Source organism: Labeo rohita, chromosome 19 (assembly GCF_022985175.1).
Source record: "Labeo rohita strain BAU-BD-2019 chromosome 19, IGBB_LRoh.1.0, whole genome shotgun sequence".
NCBI classification, from domain to species: domain Eukaryota; kingdom Metazoa; phylum Chordata; class Actinopteri; order Cypriniformes; family Cyprinidae; genus Labeo; species Labeo rohita.
The window spans coordinates 28885853-28908403 of NC_066887.1; the positions used below are offsets into that span (position 1 = coordinate 28885853).

At 31.3% G+C, this 22551-nt stretch overlaps 2 protein-coding genes across 3 annotated transcripts in view; one reads left to right on the forward strand and one right to left on the reverse strand.

The window, feature by feature from the left end:
* col22a1 (collagen, type XXII, alpha 1) overlaps positions 1–5278 on the forward strand; it is a 66942-nt gene extending 61664 nt beyond the window's left edge. Inside the window, exon 65 of one of the 2 annotated variants that reach the window (XM_051137612.1) lies at positions 1049–5278. In XM_051137612.1, the coding sequence (XP_050993569.1) occupies positions 1049–1242 (194 nt within the window). In that variant the 3' untranslated portion in view covers positions 1243–5278. The remainder of the gene's footprint in view (positions 1–1048) is intronic. The other variant, XM_051137613.1, reaches the window with a different exon arrangement.
* Positions 5279–7950: 2672 nt separating this feature from the next.
* Positions 7951–22551, reverse strand: part of LOC127181485 (collagen alpha-1(IX) chain) — a 42383-nt gene continuing 27782 nt past the window's right edge. Inside the window, exons 17-38 of the mRNA XM_051136252.1 lie at positions 21187–21243; positions 20810–20863; positions 20643–20696; positions 20299–20352; positions 19985–20038; positions 18876–18929; positions 18740–18793; positions 18541–18594; positions 18270–18323; positions 17995–18039; positions 17849–17902; positions 16820–16873; positions 16654–16707; positions 15496–15567; positions 15377–15412; positions 15233–15277; positions 15103–15135; positions 12870–13016; positions 12718–12772; positions 12431–12625; positions 8704–8781; positions 7951–8563 (exon numbers count right to left, since the gene is read on the reverse strand). Of these exons, the coding sequence (XP_050992209.1) occupies positions 8364–8563; positions 8704–8781; positions 12431–12625; positions 12718–12772; positions 12870–13016; positions 15103–15135; positions 15233–15277; positions 15377–15412; positions 15496–15567; positions 16654–16707; positions 16820–16873; positions 17849–17902; positions 17995–18039; positions 18270–18323; positions 18541–18594; positions 18740–18793; positions 18876–18929; positions 19985–20038; positions 20299–20352; positions 20643–20696; positions 20810–20863; positions 21187–21243 (1557 nt within the window). The 3' untranslated portion in view covers positions 7951–8363. The remainder of the gene's footprint in view (positions 8564–8703; positions 8782–12430; positions 12626–12717; positions 12773–12869; positions 13017–15102; positions 15136–15232; positions 15278–15376; positions 15413–15495; positions 15568–16653; positions 16708–16819; positions 16874–17848; positions 17903–17994; positions 18040–18269; positions 18324–18540; positions 18595–18739; positions 18794–18875; positions 18930–19984; positions 20039–20298; positions 20353–20642; positions 20697–20809; positions 20864–21186; positions 21244–22551) is intronic.

A 22551-nucleotide genomic window follows, 5' to 3' on the forward strand; every position in this document is an offset into this window, starting at 1 on the left:
ATTTCAGAAATTTGATTTTTTTTTTAAATATTCATTCGTTTAATTATTTAATGGGGATTTGGGGGAGAAATGTGTTAAAAATATAAAACATTCTTGACAGTAAAGGTAGGTCAAGATCTCTTTTTTTTTCATTTATTTTTTTAACCTTGTTTTACCTTTTTTGTAAAGGGTGTTACATTTTCTTTGCACGTTCACTTTGTAAACAGTGGGTCGGTACTTCTGCAGAGATGTAGGACGATTTTAAAGTTGGAGGAGATTTTTAGAAAATAATCGATCGTTTCGCTAGACAAGACCCTTCTTCCTTGGCTGGGATTGTTTAGAGCCCTCTGAAGCTGCATTTAAACTTAAAAAATTATTTATAAATGGCAAAATGCAAAAGAGTAAAATGGTCCAAACAATAGGTCTTGATTTTATATAATACAGAATGTATTTTTGTTTTTTATTTTTTCTTTATTTTAAATTATAAAATATTTATAGATCATGATAGTATTTTTGTATTGTCTTTAATTTATGCTTACATTACTTTAACAAATTTAATTACTTTTAGATTTCAAAAATATATAATTTTACCGGAGAATAAGATTTTTTTCTCCCACATTATAATAATAAAAATATGATATTTCTTGCATTACTGAAAGGAGGATTTTGGGGAAAAATGTACTTAAAATCTGAATAATGTTGTAATGCAAAAAAAAGAGTAAAATGATCTTATAAATAAGTCCTAATTTTATATATGTAGTACCTTTAGTTCTGTTTTTATTATTATTATTGTTTCTTATTCTTCATTTCATATTTACATTTACGTTTAGTTATTTATCAAATTAAATTATGATTTATACATAATGGTCATATTTTATTTATTTATTTACTTATTTTCATGTTAACAATTTTGATTAAATCTAGTACAGTTTTAAATTCTAATTAGAAAATTAATTCCTATTTACAAGACCATTCTACTCTTTATTATTTTTGCATAAATTGTGACTTGGACATTTCTTTGTGATTGTTGGAATGGTGAACATCAGCTGAGACAGTATTTGCACCACAGGTCCTGCAGGTATGCCGGGATACGGAAAAGATGGTCTTCCTGGAGCTGCAGGCGCTCAGGGAGAGCCTGGTAATCCTGGTCCACACGGTCAGCCCGGACCTCCTGGACCGCCAGGGCAGTGTGACCCCTCACAATGTGCCTACTACGCCAGTCTGGCATCAAGACCTCACACCAAAAACGTCAAGGGGACTTAATACACCTATTTATGAACTTGGACATTCAGTAAGCCAAGAACATGTTCTTTAACATCAGGAGAACTACAGAGTCTGAGGGGTGAGTGAATGTGTGTGTGTGTGTGTGTTTATATGTGTGTGTTTGTCATAGGCTTTTCACTACAGCTAATATGTTCTTGAACCCAGAGTGAAGGCCAGTTTTATTCCTGGGTTAAGCAACGTTTCACACTTTAGTTTTGAAAAGGTGTTAGCATGTAGCATTAGCACTTTTAACTCTGGGTTATGAAGTCTAGCTCGAGCAGGAGTGACACTGAATAGTGGTCCTAAATGTATAAAAAGTTGAAATAATGCTATGCAAGACTTAATGGAAATTTGTTGAGATACCCTACAGCTAGGAAAAATGATAATCAATAAAAAATAAATAATATATAAAATATATGTATAATTTTTTCCTGATTGCCAGACTTTAAGAAATCCTGGAATTTTTGTTCTACAGTAAGTATACAAATTTTAAATAAACTTTTTTAATTAATTGAATTAAAATTTTGTCATTAAATTTAGTTTTTTTTTTTATTTAATTTTTTTTTTTTTTTAGATTTTTCCCCTGGTTCACAAATTGTTCAGAATTATTCATAAATTAAGTTCACATTTAATAAAAATCCTTGTCCATTAATCACAGAGTGCTTAAACTATGAAGTGTATTATTTTTTTAGTTTCAGTGTCTGAAAGATAGTTAAACTTGCTAAAAGTTTAATATTAAAATAATGTGTACTGTACTTGCCCAATCAAAGTATTTTAACCTCATATATTAGTGCTGTCAAATGATTAATCGCAATTAATTGCATCCAAAATATTTTTTGTTTACATATGTGTGTACTGTGTATATTTATTATGTATGTACACACACATACAGTATATATTTTGAAAATAATTTACATGTGTATATTTATATAATCGATATTACATATAAATATTTTTATTAGGGCTGTCATCACGCGATTAATCGCATACAAAATAAAGAGTTTGCCTAATATATGTGTGTGTACTGTGTGTAATTATTATGTATACATAAATACACACAAATGAATGCATATATTTAAGAGAAATGTTATTTATGTACAAAACAGTTTTATTTATATATAATAATAATTACACACAGTACACACACATATATCAGGCAAACTCAGACTTTTATTTTGTATGCAATTAATCATGATTAATCGTTTAACAGTCCTGAATTTTTAATATATAAACATAACATTTTTCCTGAATATATACATGCATGTGTGTATATTTACATATATATATATATATATATATATACACAGTACACACACACACACACATATATATATATATGTAAACAATAACTTTTATTTTGGATGCGATTAATCGCGATTAATTGCTTGAGAGCACTAATATATATACAAATAAAAACGTTAACCCAGATTTTACTAATGTAGAATGTTAAACCTCTACAAACCGATTACCCAGGATTGACTGCTAAACCACTATAGTGTGAATCTTACTAACCCAGGGTTAAAAATGGCCCTTGGTTAACAGTTTTAAGTGTGAAAAGCCCACTAGTGTCCTGCCGGTCAGAGTTGGTTATGATTTTTTTTTTTATTATTATTAGAGGAGGGGTGGGTGAGTAGTTAGTAAGATTAAGCTCAACGTCAAGCTCACTTGTACAAGGTTATTTACTTGTGTAACAGGATGAGAATTTGTGTTATAAAAGAAAGACATTCACTACCCCGACCGTGATCTGATGATGACAATCGAGGTTGTGCTGCCCACATGGCGTTTACTGAGATCATCGATCGGTAATCGCAGAGTCAATCCATTGTTAGCGATGTCTGTAGCAGGTCAGGATGTTCTTTTAAAGTCTGTCTAAATTGTCTACTTGAGTTTTATTGATGAAACACTCCGTTGCTCTGGGAAAAAACACAGTGGGATGCTTTTCCACGCATCAATAGGATACCTCAATAAGGATCATTAGAGGTCCTGGAGGTGATGGAGAAATGCATTTCTGCTCTTTTTAGTCTTTTTTTGTAAAATACATCTCTTTTGTAGCTATGCATCTGGCTGTTTTTTCATTTTGGATCATGTGATGACTGAAGGCAGCTGCTCAGTTTAGTGCCTGTTTAACACGGGTGGTTTGTCATAAAAACAATTACCCGAAAAAGGCTGTCGCTGCATAAATACACGACTGACGCCTCTTATAATGCATTTGTAATAGTTTTGTGTAGCACTCTTCTTCAAACACCATTGCCTTTGTCATTATGAAGGTTCGGGAACACCAAGTCCTAGTTAAAGCAGTACTATCGCTTGTGTCGCTAAAGCGTTCAGATGGATCGATCCTGCAGATTGCTCCCCTGTGAGCCAATTAAAGCTGTTGAAAGAGAAAAGACTGCTTCAAAATGAACTCTTTTCTTTAGCCCACAAACCGGGATGCAATTCATCTTCAATTGACAAGCATTGTAACTTCAGTGAGGTCAAGAATAGATTGATGTCAGAAGGCTTTTGAGCGTTTAGTTGTTTTTGAGTGTGCTTGACTGAAATTGTAGTATCTAAAAGAATCTTTTCAGCCTTGTTGCCACAATGTTTTTTTTCTTTAAGATCTGTTATTTGTTTTCCCTTGAAATCATGATATCCTTGAAAAGAATTTTCAGTATTATTGCATAAGTTTTTTAATTAAATAACTCTAACCACTTCTTTGTGGAATTTCATCAGGTTCTTTTCTTTTTTTTTTTTGGAATGGAAAAAGCTAATACTTTTTATTTTATTTTATTATTTTATTTTACTTTTTATTTTATTTTATTTTATTATTTTAGTTATATATTTTATTTGACTTATTTTATTTTTATTTTATTATTTTATTTGACTTTATTATTTGACTTTTATATTTTATTTTACTTTATTATTTTAGTTTTATATTTCACTTTCTTATTTTAATTTATATTACTTTTTATTTTATTTTATTTTATTATTTTATTTTACTTTTTTATTTTATTATTTCACTTTTTATTTTATTATTTTATTTTACATCATTGGTCTAGTTTTATATTTTATTTTATTTTATTTTATTATTCTAGTTTAATAATAAAGTAAAATAAAATATAAAACTAGACCAATGACGTAAAATAAAATAATATAAAACTATTTCTTTTTTTTATTTTACTTTATTGTTTTATTCTATCCCTATACTTACCTGATAGATAGGTGTCTCTATCAGGATAGATTTCTTTTTTTTTTTTTTTTCTTTTTAAGCCTTTTTTCTGTTATGTTCATGTTGGCTGTCTTTGCAGTGCAAGGTTTTAGAGATAGGTCATGTGTTGAATTTAAAAATTGCCAAAATGGCTGAAATAACTTAAGCATCATCAGTAGATAAGAAAGATTTAAATATCAATTTTAATGCAAAAACCAGATGTGATCCTGTACAGGCTCGTTGTTTACCTTCTTATTTAATCACAATGATAAAGCTCTTAGTAATTAGTATTATATACACACTTGATTAAAAAAAAGACTTCAGATTTTTTTTATTGTTTGTCCATCTTTGCCCTGCCTTCAAGCGTCACATTCAAGAGATGATGTTTTGGTGATGTATTTTGAAAAGCTGAGCTTATTACTGATGCAAATTTATGTAAATGAATGGTGCTGCTTATTTTTTTCGACGCAAGCCAAAGAAGTACTCGCTATCAGCATTGCTATCATGTTCTCCTCCACTTTATTCAAATATAGTTGCTTTTTGACTTTGTATCCTCCTGTTAGTTTGGCTTCTTCTAGCCGATAATGACTGTATTTGTTTTTCCATATCAATTTGCATTAAATTATTCTAATGAACTACAGGTGCAGGTGATGTAAAATAGTATAATTTATGCATGGTATAATCTACTTGTTAATACTGATTCTCTGGTGCTACAGTTAATCTTAATTAGGTTGATGTATGATGTGTATGTGTGTGGGAGAGCATGTGTGTTAATAAAGACTGGATCAGGTCCATTTTCTAGGACTGGGCTGTTATTGTGGAAAAACAAACAAACAAACAAACAAACAAACAAAAAAAAAAACTTAAAGGTAACAAAATGGTATTTTTTTTTCCCTCAATTGCTGAACTGTGAGATATAAACTCGCAATTCTGAGAATGTTTTTTCCCCTAAAAATTTGACTTTATAACTCACAATTGTGTTTATATCTCAGAATACTGAGAAAAAAAAAAGTCAGAATTGTGAGATACAAACAATTCTGGTAGATTAAAAAAAAAAAAAAAAAAAAAAAATCTGAACTGTGACTTGAACTCCTGGGTTCACAGACGGGTCTGTAAAACCAGGCCTATGTCTTGCAGATTCTGACTTCATAACATGCAACTGGAAATTTATATCTTACAATTCTGACTGTATTACTCTGAACTTTATTTCTCAGATTTATGAGTTTATATCTTATAAGACTTTATTTTTCAGAATTGCGACTTTATTTTTCAGAATTGCGACTTTATTTTTCAGAATTGCAAGTTTATATCTCAATTCTGAGTTTATAACATGCAATTACAAGTTTTATGACTTTATTTCTCAGATTTATGAGTTTGTATCTCAGTTCTGACTTTATAACACATAAAAGTTTATATCTTGCAATTCTGACTTTTTCTACCAATTGCAACTTTATTTCTCAGAATTGCAAGTCTGTTTCTCAAAACTGAGTTTTTCAGAATAGCGAGTTTGTATCTTGCAATTCTGACTTAATTTCTCCTAACTGTGACTTTATTTCTCAGAATTGCAAGTTTATATTTCACAACTCTTATAAAACACAATTGCAAGTTTGCATCTCGCAATTCTTACTGTTTTTTTTCCTCCAAATAGTAACTTTATTTCGTCAAATCGGAAATTTATTATTTATTTATAGCTCACAACTCTGACGTCATGATACTCAATTGTGAGTTTGTATCCTGCAATTCTGACTTTATTTCTCAGAATTGCACATTTTATCTCGCAATTCTGACTTTATTTCCCCGAGTTGACAGCTCTGACTTTTATTTTATGGAATTGTGAATTTGTATCCTGAAATTCTAACTATTTCTCAGAATTGTGGTTTTATAACATGCAATTACGAGTTTATATCCTGCAATTCTGACTTTATTTCACAGAATTTCAAGTTTATTTCTCAGAATTGCGAGTTTCTCTCACAGTTCTGACTTTATTTCTCCGAATTGACTTTATATCTCCAAATTGCAAGTTTGTTTCTCCGAATTGCAAGTTTATATCGCCAACTCGCAATAGCGAGTTTGTATCTTGCAATTCTGACTTTATTTCTCAAAATTGTGACTTTTGTGATCTCAGAAATCTGAATTTATACCACACAATTGCGAGTTTACATCTTGCAATTCTGACTTTATTTCTCAATTGCAAGTTTATGTCTCAGAATTGCAACTTTATATCTCACAACTCTGACTTAATACGCAATTGTGTTTTTGTATCTTGCAATTCTGACTTTATTTCTCATAATTACAACTTTATTTTTCAGAATTACGATTTTATTTCTCAGAATTGTGACTATATCTCAAATGACTTTACAACATGCAATTGTGAGTTTATATGTTGCCATTCTGAATTTATTTTTCAGAACTGCAAGTTTATTTCTCAGAATTGCACGTTTGTATCATGCAAAAAAAAAAAAAAAAGTCTGATTGTAAGTTGTTTTTTTTTTTTATTTCGGGGCAGAAACGGGCTTCCATAATATACAGTTCTTCAGTAATGAATTTACAAGTTTGCATTGTGGAAAAGCAGTGATATCTGTAATTCTTAATTGCTATATGGCTAAGCCTTTTAAGACCCCAATGTTATGCTTTTAATGTTCTAGGAGCTTTTTTTTTTTATAAATATTATTTATTTGAATTACCTTTATAATTATTACAGTAATGAACTGTACAGATGACCTACAATATTTTTTTTTTCCGCTAAAATCACTTACCACCATTTGTGCAAAGCCCTTATTTGTCCATTAAGGAATTCTATGGAAAATGTTGTTACTTTCAACGACACTTGTATTGAAACCCTATATAAGTGGAAATTATTTTCTGTTATAGCTGACAATATATAGATGCTGTGCATGAAGCTTAAGGGTGTATTGAACCTTAAATAATTATGTGCCAATTAAATCATCATTCTGGAATCATTCCTTTTGTCAATCTGTATCTGTAATTGTGTTGAAAATGACCTTAAAATATGTAGTGGACAACCAACTAATTTAAAATAAAAACACTTGAACAGTAAACGTAGAATTACTTTGTGACTATTAACTGACGTAACTAAACCAAAAGCAACAAATCGACGCATGGAATCGATTTGCAATGAATGTGCATAAATACATGAATTAGCACAAATGAATAAAATAATTTACTGTCATTGAATGAGTAGTGTTATGTAATCTATAAAAAAACAAAAAACAAAAAGGTAATGTAATCTGATTAGGAGTTTCTTAAAATGTAATCTAAACACAAGTACTTTATTTTTGGAATTTTATGTAATCCAGATTACATGTAATCAGTTACTTACCAGCACTTAATGTAACAATCAGGCCTCCTGATCCATCAACAAAGGACAGCTCTGCATTTAATTGTATAATATGGGGATCTTATCTACAAGTAGGGTGACAGAAACCTAGGTTGAAATAAACCGTCGCACGCAGGTAGCATGGTGGTGAAAGGCTTTTATTTCAAGAAGCCCTGTTGTTGGATCACACTGTCGTCTTTTGGCGTAGCTTAATGTCTGGCACCATGTCTAAAGTCTGTCTTTACAATCACATTTTATGAAAAAATATTTTAAAAATACTTGCAATTCCATGGCATGTAGTTGTGTGAAACGAATCGATTATACCAGTTTGTGGCTCAAGAACTGAAACATCGATTTCCAATTAATTTATTTATCTGCCATTTACTGTAAACCATCTGAAAGAACAAACACATTTTCTTCTAGTTTATGTACAAGGTACAAGAATAAATCAAATGAATGGGGTCCGCTGCATCTGTATGTCTCTAGACATTTGTCACGTTTCTCTCACCGTCTGCTCGCCACCTGAAGTCTCTTCAAGTTTGTCGGAAATGGACTGCCTGATAATGACCGTGATGAAGGTTTCTAGAAGGTTTCTGTTCATGGACCCTTGATATTGACGGACTTCTTCCCGCCTACCAGGTAAAGAGGTTGAGGCCTAAAGCAGTTTGAAGGATCACAAAGACCAGGGGTGCCCGGAGGTCCTCTGGCTCCAGGGGTTCCTGGGGTTCCAGGCACTCCAGCCTCTCCTCTGGCACCGTCTTGACCGTCCTTACCGATGCCAGGCTTGCCAGCTGGTCCTGGTAGAATTTTGAAAATGTCAATGTGAGAATTTGAGTACATTTTTTTTTTAATTGGGTCTTCACAATGACTCATTAGTTATCTTTTCAAATTATGGTAAAATATGATTTGCAGAAAGCTGAGGTTTAGTGTTTCGTACCTTGAGGTCCGGGTTCTCCAGGAATTCCTGGAATTCCAATTCCATTATCTCCCTTATCACCTTTTTGTCCTGCATCACCTACACAAATACATAAACAGAAAAATTAATCTTACAGTATGGCACAACAATTTTTAAATTAAATTAAATACATTATTTCATGTATCATCCCATGTCATTTACACTGTATATATTTACACACATACACACACACACACACACACACACATACATATACATATACACTACCGTTCAAAAGTTTGGGGTCAGTACATTTTTATTGTTTCTTTTCTTTTCTTTTTTTTTTTTTTTTAAGAAATTAATATTTTTATTCACCAAGGATGTATTAAGTTAATAATTAAAAGTTTATTAATAAATAATTTACATTGTTATAAAATATTTATATTTTGAATAAACACTGTACTTTTTAAACTTGTTTTTCTTGAAAGAATCCTGAAAAAAAAAAAAAAATCACAGGTTCCAAAAAATATTTGGCAGCACAACTGTTGATATTATCCAACATTGATCATTTCAATAATAAATCCGCATATTAGAATGATTTCTGAAGGATCATGTGACACTTAAGACTGGAGTAACAGCTGATAAAAATTCAGCTTTTCATCACAGAAAAAATTCTATTTTAAAGTATGTTAAAATAAAAAACATCATTTTATATTGTAAAAACATTTTGCAATATTACTGTTTTTTTTTTCTATATTTTTAATCAAATAAATGCAGCCTTGATGAGCATAAGAGACTTCTTTAAAGACTATTACAAGTCTTACTGACCCCAAACTTTTGAACGGTAGTGTATATATATATATATATATATATATATATATATATATATATATATATATATATATATATATATATATATATATAATTTAGATTTGAAATATAAATCTTTGGTAAATGTCTTTAATGTCAGAAACAAAACAGTAAAACAAAATATATTTTTTGTTAGTAAATCAAAATAGATTGCAGTCATAATCTGATAAAATTCAATTCAAAACATTTTGAATTTAATGTGAATTTACATTGATTACTAAAAAAAAAAAAATCATATATAATAATGTTTTTTTTTTTTTTTTTTAAACCAATGATTTTCTATTAGTAGAACATAGACAAACATCCCTTCTACGTAAGCTAATTCTCAGCTTTCTTTTTCTTTTCTATCTGGTAATCCTGTAATTTTAATAGTGCTGAATAGTATCTGAATCTGGAGCGTTTCATCATTTGGTTAGAAAGGAGGTGTGCTTGTTTGGCCATAAAAAATGGCAGTGGTTTCATGGTGCTGTGCTAGCACGAATACCTAATGTAGTACTGAACACAAAAGTGCTGCAATCACACCTCAGTCTCTGGCCTGTAGTCGACTGGAATTGATGGCCAAATTCTTATATTTAAAGCTCTTATAAGTGATGTAGGAAAACTCTGAGACTGTTGACATTTACACCTTCAAAAGCCCTGCTAGGCACAAATGTTGAGAGAATGCTAGAATGTTTCCTGCATTTATAAACTTCAATAAACATGTTCACATCCTTAGAGGTTCTGCAGAAATAATTGAGGTAGATTGAGATGCTGTTGGGGGCTTTTCTAATTATCCTGTTATTGCTTCTCAATCTCTGTCTCATTAGCAAGCGTAGCATTCCTCCTCGGCTCGCTGGCAATTAGCGCAGACTGCACTCACTGTACAACAGCCTCCGCTTGTGAGGACAAAAGGACTGCAGTGCTAAACATTCTGGAGGCTGTTACCCTTCAATGACCAGCAACTGATGGAAATCAATGTGGGCTCGCAGTTTTAGCCTCAGGCAAAATCCACTTATGAAAAATCATACAAACAGCTGATTCTTGCAGGGGTATTCATTTAAGCACATTATGTGATATTAAGGAAGTATAGCAAACACCATTAGCATTAAGTGGAGTGCCAAAGAGGCTTTTTACAAATGTTATTACCTACTACTACTACCCATCTATTCAAAATCTAGTAGTTAGTAAGTAATGACTAGTAAGCATTAAGGATGCACTGTGTATTATAGAATTTATATAATAATATTTATAATTACAAATTATTATACATTATATTATAAAATATTAAAATCATCATTATTGTATTAGTATCACTAGGCTTTTATTTTTCATTTATTATTATTATTAATTTTATTATATTAATTTTATACATTTTGTATGTATGTGTGTATATATATATATATATAGTAATTTTTATTTTAGTTTTAGTCTGTATTAAAAAAATCTATCTATCTATCTATCTATCTACCATTTTTTCCATTGTTTGTTTTTATATTTTCTGTTTTCATTTTAATTTTAGGTTAAGTTTTAGCTATTTTATTGTATTTTTGTTATTTTCATCAGTGTCATTTTTATAAATCTATATCTATCATCTGTTTATCTATCTATCTATCTATCTATCTATCTTAAAATATTTTTTTTAGTTTAGTTTTGTTTTAGTTTGCATTTTTTGTTATTTTCATAAATTACATTTTTATAAATCTATCCATCCATCTATATTTTAAAAAAAAAAAAAAATTTTTATTTTAGTTTTGGTTTGTACATTTCCTGTTTTCATTTTAATTTTAGTTTAAGATTTAACTATTTTATTCCGTTTTTGTCATTTTAAAATCTTTTAAAAAAATATTTAAAAAATATCTATATAATTTTTATTCATCTTAATTTCAGTTTTAATTTCAAGCTGTTTGAGTATATAAAGTTAATCTACATGAAAATGAAAAATGTTGCTTTGACAGCTAGCTAAAATAATAATTTTAATTTACTTCAGTAATGTATTTGTAAAGTTCTAATTAATTTTATTTCCAAGGATATGTAATAATAACCTTGATACACACACACACACACACACACCTCTTTTATGTTGGATTTTTTTTTTTTTTTTTTTCATTACAGTGTTGAAAGACTAATAGCAGTATTGACCATATATTGGTATATATCAGGGGTGCTCAACCCTGTTCCTGGAGATCTACCTTCCTGCAGAGTTCAGCTCCAACCCTGATCAAACACACCTGGAAAAAAACTAATTAGGATCTACTTCAGTAGCACTGGATAATTACAGACAGGTGTGTTTGATCAGGGTTGGAACTAAACTCTACAGGAAGGTAGATCTCAACGAACAGGGTTGGGCACCCCTGGTATACATAGTACATCTTTAAACTAGTTCTACACTAGTGCAAAATAGGCCAAATTTGCACACAATTATCATAGTTTTCACTAAAACATGGATTATCCATGGTAATTTTGCTAGAAAATTAATTTCACAGCATCTTAAAAATGCAAAACTAATGGCACAAGACATTTAAAAACATAAGGCGCTATGCAATAGCTAAAGCTGCAGGTGAAATGAGAGAATGCATCATGTATGGAAAACAGGATATGGAATAAATTTCATGCCATTTAAAGCATAAAAATCTAAAACCCGACTTTAGTCTGTTGTTGGACTATTAGTCAACCATCAAACAATCTAGACTGAGACTTCAGCTGTTACATATTAGCATGAAGCAGCTGAAGCTTAACTAAATATTTCATAGTGTTTAATCTTGAAAATTCATAGGCAATAAAAAACAAATCAAGATGTTTGCAATCAAAGATGTCAGCATTAACTGTGTTCACTGCATCCTCCAGAGCTTCAGCTGACAGCAGAGAACTAATACAGTGATATATGGTTTGGAACCATCAGAGGAAGTGAGAGTCAACATACCTTTGGCTCCTGGTTTTCCAGGAAGACCGTAGTATCCTTGAGGCCCCTTGGGGCCCATGATTCCTCTGGGTCCGGTTTCTCCAGCAGGACCTGATGGTCCTGGAGGTCCAGGTGGTCCCATGGGTCCTGGAGTTCCAGGGGCTCCAATGGCCAGAGGCTTCTTAGCTACTTCCTTCTTGTAAGCATCTAAATGTTCTGTTTGGAACAATACAATGTTATACTTTAGTTGCCATTTACAAAGAAAAATAAAGTTGACGTTGGTGTGATTAAAAACTAATAAGTCATGCCTTCAACAACAGCTGAACAAATCTCTCGGATCTTCTCGTCACTCGTCTTGGGCCCCTATTGAATGCAATTTGAGAGCAACATCAGCAACAAATGCACAGCAAACATTTCTGTACAGTCAAAAATGAACAATGTCATAAAGCAAGGTACTCACAGGTAGACCTCTGGGACCAGGGGCTCCTGTTAGTCCTCGTTCCCCCTCCAGACCTCTGGCTCCCTGTGGTCCGGTCAGACCCTCATGACCCGGCTGTCCTGGACGACCATCAGCTCCTGTAGCTCCTCTCTGGCCTTTCTCTCCACGCTTAGATGAAACAAAGAATAAGAACAACGTACAACAAACACTAGATTTACTAGATTTTTAAGTTTGAAGGAGGGTTGCCAGGTTTTCACAAAAAAAAAAAAAAAACCCTGCGGCAACAGTATTAAAGGAACCCAATTCTGCGGGAAAACCGTAGATTTGGCAACACTGGTTTGAAGTGATATAATGTATAATACTCTTTTTTTTTTTTTTTTCTTTTCTTAAACCTTTTATGAGAAAATGTTTGAACAAAAACAATTAATGGCATAAAATTTTTTATTATTATCCATTTAGAATTTAAAGGATTTTTTAAAATATTTTTACATTTATTGATTTGTTGCATCTCTCTCTCTCTCTCTCTCTCTCTCTCTAAAGTTAATTTAAGTGTTTATTAACAAGTGTTTTTATAGAGAAAATCTTTCAATAAAATATTAATGGCAGAAGTTATTATTTGTTGGCAAGTTAACTAAAGGATTAACAGACTAATCAGAAAATATGTTATTATTTTTAACTGTAAAAATAATGGTTAATTAACAAATCGAGGGAAAAAAAACATTAGTTGCAGCCCCAATTTTTATATAAATAATTTATGAAATAATTTATGAAAATTTATTAATTAAATTATTTTATTATTGATTTGTTTTATATATAAATAGATTTGAAACAGATTTTTTGGGGTATGCTACAATTTAAGTGTTTATTAACATTTTTTTTTTACTGAGAAAATCTTTAAACAAAACATTAAACAATTAATGGCAGAAGTTATTATTTGTTGGCAAATAACTTTATTAACTAAAGGATTAACAGACTACTCAGAAAATAGTATATTATTTTTAACTGTAAACATAATGGTTAATTGACAAATCGAGGGGAAAAAACAGCCCCGATTTTTATATAAAAAATTATTAAATAAATAATTCAATTTTTAAACCTATTATTGATTTATTTTATATATGAATAGATATGAAAATGATTTTTTGGGGGGGTCTGCTACAATGTATTTATTAACAAGTGTTTTTATTGAGAAAATCTTTAAAAAAAATATTAAACAATTAATGGCAGAAGTTATTATTTGTTGGCAAGTTAACTAAAGTATTAACAGACCAATTTAAAAAAAAGTTTTTACATTAGTTTTACATTAGTTGCAGCCACAATTTTTATATAAATAATTTCTGAAATTTATATAATTAATTTTTAAAAAATCTATTACGAAATAAATAATTTTATTTTTATACCTATTATTGATTTATTATATACATACACACACACACGCACAGACACACACATATAAATATATATATATTAGTTGCAGCACCAATTTTTATATAATTAATTGATGAAATTTATATAAATAATTTATTTCATATAAATTTTTTTATGAAATAAATTATTTTATTTTTAAATCTATTATTGATTTATTTTATATATAAATAGATTTGAAAATTATTTTTTGGGGGGGTCCAGTGTTGGAGTAACACTAGTTACTTTTTCCAAGTAACTAGTACAGTGTAATGTAGTTCGAGACTAAATGTGAACATGCATTTACACATCTCGGTGAACTGCAAATTTAGAATATAAAGCAAACGTGCAATAATTAAATGTGTTAAATAACACAAAAATCCTTTATGTATTTAATCCCATATTATTAACAAGTGTCTTTGCTGATGACCTTCACTGATCCAATTCAACCATGCTAATAAGGCTAATAAGTAATAATTACTTTAGATAAGCTAACATTTGTGCTTTTTTTTTAATTGCTTAAGAGTGTTGAACCTTCTTGTGTTCTACTGTACAGATATGAATTTACTTTACCTTCAGCGTGAGTGTAATTCATTTAACTTTTGGTGTGAAAGGGCTTTTACATTTGCCAAAAATATATATAAAACAAACAAGCAAGCCCAGCCAAGATTTAAAAAGTAATGCAAAAGTAATGTAACACATTACTTTCCATAAAAAGTAACTAAGTAACATTATTAGTTACTTTTTTAAAAAATATTGTAAGACATTATTTTTAAAAGTAACTTTCCCCAACACCCTTACAACCTAAAACTCCAAAAATATGAGTGTTTATGAAGGATGGCACGCTTACCTCGCCCTTGATTCCAGAAATACCCGGAGGCCCCTGTAAACCATTATTAAAAACCATCACACTACTGTACACATACTGAAATATCATAATTAGAGGGTGTGACAGGTATGCGGCTATAAATATTGCGAACCTGATCACCCTTCACGCCTGGTTCTCCTGCAACACCTGGATCTCCCTGTAGAGCAATGAAAGAGAAAAATAAAATTATGAGGTGCTTATACAAATGCAGGAAGCAGCAGGAATCTAAATGGTCACTGAGTACTTTCTAATTTACCTCACTTCCTTTGGGACCGACGGGACCCATCGGGCCCTAAAAAAAGAAAAAAGACATGATTATACACACACAGCAAGCAATAATACATTCCCATGTTATGATTATTACAATGAACACACCTGGTCTCCTTTATGACCCGTGTGACCCTTGATTCCACGAGGGCCCATGAGTCCTTGGTCACCTTTATCTCCCTGCGGAAGTAGTGCAGATAATGAATTACAATAACAATGCGCAACTGACTGCACTTCACTAAATAATTACCTTTTATTAGTCACGCATGTACTGTAATTATGCGAAAAAAATGGGAAATGGTGTGAATAGCCATTGGATTTGTCTGTTATTATATAAACGTGTCGTGTCCCAAAGTGCACGCTATATCTGTTCTAAATAGCATGCACAATTAGTATTAATACGTCACGTAAAATTTTGAAAATGGGTTGCAAAGGGTGCATGACTGCATGCATTTTAGCTAATATTAATCCATACCGTCTAACAGAGACTGCAGGTTTTTTCAGAGAAAATATAGACTTTTTAAAACCAAGGAAAGATAAAAGGAATAACTGTATGGTATACAAATGCTTCACTATTTTAAATAAACTTATTTAAAAGGGAAATAAATAAATAAATAAACTTGTTTTCATTCCTCCATCCTCATTATTTTTAAGCATGAACTCATTTTATTGTGGTTAGTTGTTCAGAAAATAAGACTTTATATGCTTAGTTTGCATCTGAAGTAGCTTAACTAAGGATGTTTAGATACAAAAGCTCTGTGGAAGATATATTTTTTTTGCAGTACATGCAACATTTGAGCGAACTGAAGCCTTTCTCTTTTTTCAAAACAGCATTATTGAATTTAAAGTTTGAACTAAATTTAATATTCAATATCGAATTAAAAAACACATTTCCACTAGGCTGGTTTGCTGTACATTCTCTTCTCACAAACATCTGAAAAAATAAAATCTCTGTATTTTGATACCAGACTTCAATTCAGAACATTTTGATCATATATTTAGATGATAAAGAAAAACTACATGGTGTACTAAATTCACTATTTTGCTAAATGCTAAAACTTAAATTCAAATGTATGCAACCAAAGGTGGTATCAATAATATATATTTTTTTAACTTACACACTAACTTGCTACTTGCTCACAAGTACCATATTTTCCATAGCCAGCAAAGTACATATGTTTGGTGCATAGTATAAGTATGCAAATTGGGACGCAACCATTAAGACCCATAATCAGACCAACAGGTTTATCCATTTGTCCAACCCACCTGGATTCCTTGAGGGCCCATTGGGCCGACTGGACCCTGTTTTCCTGTTTCACCCTAAGGAAAGAAGTTTCTTAATTAATTAAACCCATTTTTAAGAAATTTCTGTTAACTGTATTACATTAAAAATAAATAAATAAACTGTATGTTTGAATTATGCTTTTATTACAGTGGCTCCTTTGGCTCCTGGAGTTCCATCTTCTCCTGAGGGTCCAGTGGGTCCCTATATATAAAATGAACATATAACAAAATATAACAATATCTTAACCCTTGTGCGTCAATAAAAAAGTTACACATAGGTCCATAGTGGACAAAAATGTCTGTGTCAAAAAACTGTCATAAAAATTTTAAGATTGGGAGCACAGACTTTAATTTAAAATCTCATTTTAAAGTATTGTTGAAGTTAAAAAAGGTTAAAAAGTGAAACAAAAAAAAGTTAAAAAGGTTTAAAATGATTTATGAACAATATTTTATATAAAATGTTGAACTCTAAAAAAAAAAAAAAAAAAAAAAAAAAAAAAAAAATCAAAGCCACGAATCTAAACAAGTTGTGTTCCAAAGTTTCAGTAAGATTTTGTTTGGGCGCAGTACCAAATTTTCCCCATTAGATGAGAGTTTTACTCTCCCAAATATTACAAGCACACAAACAATTTTTTTTATAACACACATACAAACCATACTTTGACATCTATACCAACACACCCACACAAATATAGCTGCATTATTTATCCAATTGGCTCTATAATAAGCAGAAGACAGGAATAAAGTGAATATTTCCTTTATAGGCCAAACCTGAAAACAATGGCACCATCTGGTAAAAAAAAATAGTAAAAAATTAAATTTTGAAGCCTTGCCAACAGAATGAAAGTCTTTTAACAAAAATTGCATCATTTTACAGTTAAATGGCACTATGATTAAAAATAACAGTTGGGACATTTTTGTCCTTAAGGTCCTGAGAGGAACTATTTTTTTTTGTACCTGGTGCAAAATAGATTTATTAAAGGAAATGGGGGTAAAATAGTAAAGTTCCAATAAAAAACACACCTGTGCCAAAATTTATGCAACTGGCAATAACACAGGCAAAATGATTAAAAAAAAAACAAAACTGAAAAGGACAAAAATGTCCAAAAGGTTGCACAAGGGTTAAATGAATGTATATACAAAGAGACACACAAAAAGCTAATATCATAATACTCACATCTTTACCAGGAAGCCCAACTGGACCAGTCGGTCCTACAGCGCCAATTTCACCCTGTAAAAAAAGCGATTGCTTGTAGTGCATCACTGTTTTACAATTTAAATAAAATTTAGCATATATTACTATTCATGTAAATGAAGTTTTACCTTTTGGCCTGCAGGCCCCACGAGTCCCTGTTTTCCTGGCAAACCCTAAATTTGAGATGCAGCATTGTTCAGCCAAGGTGAGTTGCAGATTACAAACAAGTGAAAATCTCCTCATTTTAAGTTTGCTGGTGTCAGTACCACGCACCCTCATGTAAATTTAGTATTTACTGTATAGTAGGAAAAACCCTCATTTGCTGTAATAGCATTCAGAGTAACAGCAGCAGCTCTGAGAGTCATTTCAGTAAAAGCACACATGCACATGCTGATTAACTCACTGGAATTCCCACAATTCCTCTGACACCAATGGCTCCGGGCAGACCAGGCTCTCCCTGTCAAGACAACAGCTAAATCTCAAATTCTTTATTTTTTTTAAATCATTTTTTAACAAGGCAGATATAAGAATCATCATTTTGTCACAAAGCAATATGCATTTTTATAATAAAAATGGGTAAAAATCAGCATCATTAAAACTGAATTTGTGGTACAAGGTACAAATATAATTTCTGATTTTCATGCATCACCATGAAAATCATCATCATAACTCACCTTCTCTCCTGGAATTCCTGGTTCTCCATCAGATCCATGCTTTCCTGGTTCACCCTATAAATAAACAATCTTCATCATCATTAAAGCTGACATTTCAGATAACTCTTCCAGTACAGTTTCATACTCATTACAGCTCTGCCAAATTATGAAGGTCATTTTGAGCATAAATCTACTGAGAGCTGATCAATCAGTCACTCACAGTGTCTCCCTTGGCTCCAGCAGCTCCCTTCTCTCCCGGAGCTCCAATCGCACCCTAAAACAACACATTAGAATTCTTCAGAGAGAAACAAAACACTTTAAATTATTTTATTATTGTTTGGACAGCAATAACTCACATCATCTCCTTTAGGCCCAGGATGTCCCTGTCGCCCTCTGATGCCTTCAACACCCTGTTAGGACACACAAATATTAATATTATTAAATATTATGTTAAACTATATAAATCACAAAACTAAATATATAAATTTATTATCTGTACAAATGTTAGTTGACCAGTTTGACTCCCATTTGCTGCATTTGCACAAAGCTTTAAAGGGCAAGTTTGCTGATTTTCAATCAGCTTTGAATTGTTAATGTTTGTAATATAATCAAATGAACAATACATTTTATTTTTCCATTACCTGCACCATGATATCCCCATTTATTTATTAATGAAGTAAATCGAGTTATCTAGCAGACTTTATGGGTGCATTATGGGTGCTCAAGTTTCCCACCCTTTTTTCAACACAGCCCCTTTTCTCTGTTTTCTTTAGCAACAGTTAAAAAAAAAAACTGACCAATTTGTATTAAACCCCCATTTTGCCAGTGGTGATTTAGCCAATAAATTTAGATTTTATGCTTATGAATGCAAAAAAAAAAAAAAAAAAAAAAATTAGTAAAAAAGTAAAATGCAATAAAATGTATTTTATACTGGCCTACCTGCCTAAAATAAATTGAAATCATAAATTCAAAAATGCAAAAAACTGATGCTGTTCAGATGCAGAATTCTTTTTTTTAACATCAAAATACTCATAAATCCAAGGCATTCGAATAATGTGAAAAAATATAAAAAGCCTTTTTTTCCCACATTATTCGAGTACCTATATATCTATTTAGATATTAGAGATTAGAAAACAAAATCTTAAGATAAAAAATATAAAAAGCCTTTATATTATTTTTTATAGTATTATAATATATTATAATATAGTAATCTATATAATAATATATACAAATATTTTTTATATTAGTTTTTATAGTATTTTTAAATTTTTCTAATCTAAGCTCTGTTAAAGTACAATTCCACTAGGCTGCTTTGCTGTGCATTCTCTTCTCATAAACATCTCATAAAGTAAGACTTAAAATTTACTCTTACTTTGATACCAGACTTTAGTTCAGAACATTTTGACCAAATATTTTGATTTAAAAAAAAAAAAAAAAAAAAAACAATAAAATACAGCTCACGTACTGGGGATCCGGGTGGTCCGGTGGGTCCTGGGATCCCATTAAATCCAGCAGGTCCCTGCAGACATAAAACACACATGCAAGCTCTTATAATACACCCACACTTGCTTTTTGTTCTGCATATCAGAGATATCTGCATATCTGCTCACAGAGCACTTTTACAATCGCTGCAGACGTTATTCGATTTGCTCTATTGAGTTTTAAACAAATGCAATTTTTATTTAATGCATTGATCAGGCTGGAGGATATTGCTTTGTAAGCATTCCTCTGGTTTCTCGCTTTTTCCTTGTCTGCTGATGAAGATGCTGTAAGTCTTACCCGATCTCCTTTATCACCATGAGGTCCAGTGAATCCGATTGGCCCTCGCTGACCCTGCAGGGAATATGAGCAAAAATGATATAATATGTGAAAAAGATTTTAGCTGCACACCCTCAGAAACCAACTACTGCTTATCAAATACCATCATAGTACATATTACAGTATTTTTAATAAATAAATGTCTACACTCATATCATTTGTTATTGTATATTTCTTTTCCTTGTCATTTCTTGCTTTGTGCATAATGCTTTGTCAGTATTGTATGTAAACACAATCACTCCAATTAAAATATTGAAAACACATCAAACTCCATAATGCATAAACAAATAAGCAAGTTTTCATACATCATCTCCTGGACGTCCAGCAGGACCTGGCTCTCCAGTGGCCCCTCGCTCTCCCTGTCAATAAAGAAGTAAATGACTACGGTGTTTGTTCATTTATAGCTCAGGAGAGCTTGTGCATTGAATTTCTTGGTTTTATCATTCTTAAGAAGACTTTAAAGCAGTCTTACCTTTTCACCTTGGGCACCTGGCACACCGTCCACACCAGGAAGACCACGATGTCCCTGGCAGAGAGATTCAATTTAATAATACACTCATTCATTAGAAAAGTCGTTGGTGTTTGGCCAAAGAAATGTTCTTCAGTGAGCAAAATGATGTACAGCTGCTCCAGAAAGAACATTCAGTCTTTCTGTAACAAGTAGTAAATGGAACCTATTAAGAAACATTACAGTTTATTTTCAATCATTTATTTTTAATTTAAAGCAATACTTCAATTTTTTACATTTTCATTTTTGTAATTATACTTTTACATTTCTGGAATTTTTTTTTATTTTTAAGGGGTTTTTTTTTTTGGACCAAAGTTTAATTCTTAATGTTGAGGACTCACCTTTATCCCTGGCAGACCAGGCAGTCCCTGCGGTCCAGCTGGACATGTTGTCTGGCACTGTTAACCAAATGAGACACACAATCGCATCAGGTCTATTCATCAGCAACTGTAGGATCAGACAGGAAGTGAAGAATAACACACAACCAGCCTGTAGCTCCCCAGAGACATGCAAACCGAGCACTGAAGATTTAAGATGAGGGAGCACAACAGACACTGCAACCAAACTGTCAACTCTATTCATGAGCTAATGACAAATTATTAGGGCTGGGTGTTCAGGCAAATTTCATGATTCAAAGAAATTTCCATGCACAAGCTTGCGATTAAATTCAGTTCTGACCTCAGATCAATTAGATTTATGTATTAGCATATTAGGCATATTAGCAAATCAGGTACAATATATTTTCTAAAAATCTATCAGCTAATGCTATAAACCGCACAATTATATTACTACATTACTTATTTTAAAGTGATTTGAAAAAAAACATTAAAATTGCACAAGGCAGTTTTTATAATAAAAAAATATGTAATAAATATTTATCATATTAACTTTTTAAAGATTATTATGTTTCTACACCAAATTGTTGTTGAAATATAAACTTTAAACAGTGGATGGCAAAACTTTTTCTAACTAATTATCGAGTTTATGGTCACTATTTTTTGGAAATAAATGTAACGTTACATTGTTTACAAGCTGTTTCACTGACGTCTTTCTGCAGTTGAAATGCTGATTGAGCGATTAAAGAAATACCAAATACAGTTCGGTAAGTTATACTGTTTCTTTACTGTTTCTTACCATCTCTTCTGATGTTTATTTATGTTCATTTGGTGCTATAAGTTGTAGTAAAGAGGAAGAGACAACTGGTTTTCATGCCGCTTGAAGTGAAGCGCTACCGCGATCTGTTACACCACATTGAAGAGCGGCTAAATGATATTTATTGTTTGAATTTTGGGTAACACTTTAGAATACAGTTCCGTCATTAGTGAATAACTACACAGGAACAAATGACTAATGCACTGTTAACATTCTAGTAACTATTGACTAACAAGAAATTCTGATTAATGAATCAGTAAGTAATAGTGCTCTATTAGCTAATCAGTAACAACTGTTTTTTCTTTTTTTCCTATCTCCCAAAGAACTACTAAGAACTACTATATACATGTTCATAATTAATGTGAATGATGCAAAATGTATAATTAATTCTAAAGTAAAGATCATGGTAACCCACTATTAATGACCAAATACTTTAGAAGGAATTACTAATTTGGACCCGTATTCTAAAGTGAAGATCATGGATCATTGGACAAAGCAAAAAGCTTATTCTGATTTATTGGATGGGAATCAGGCTACAAATGTTTCATAAAGTT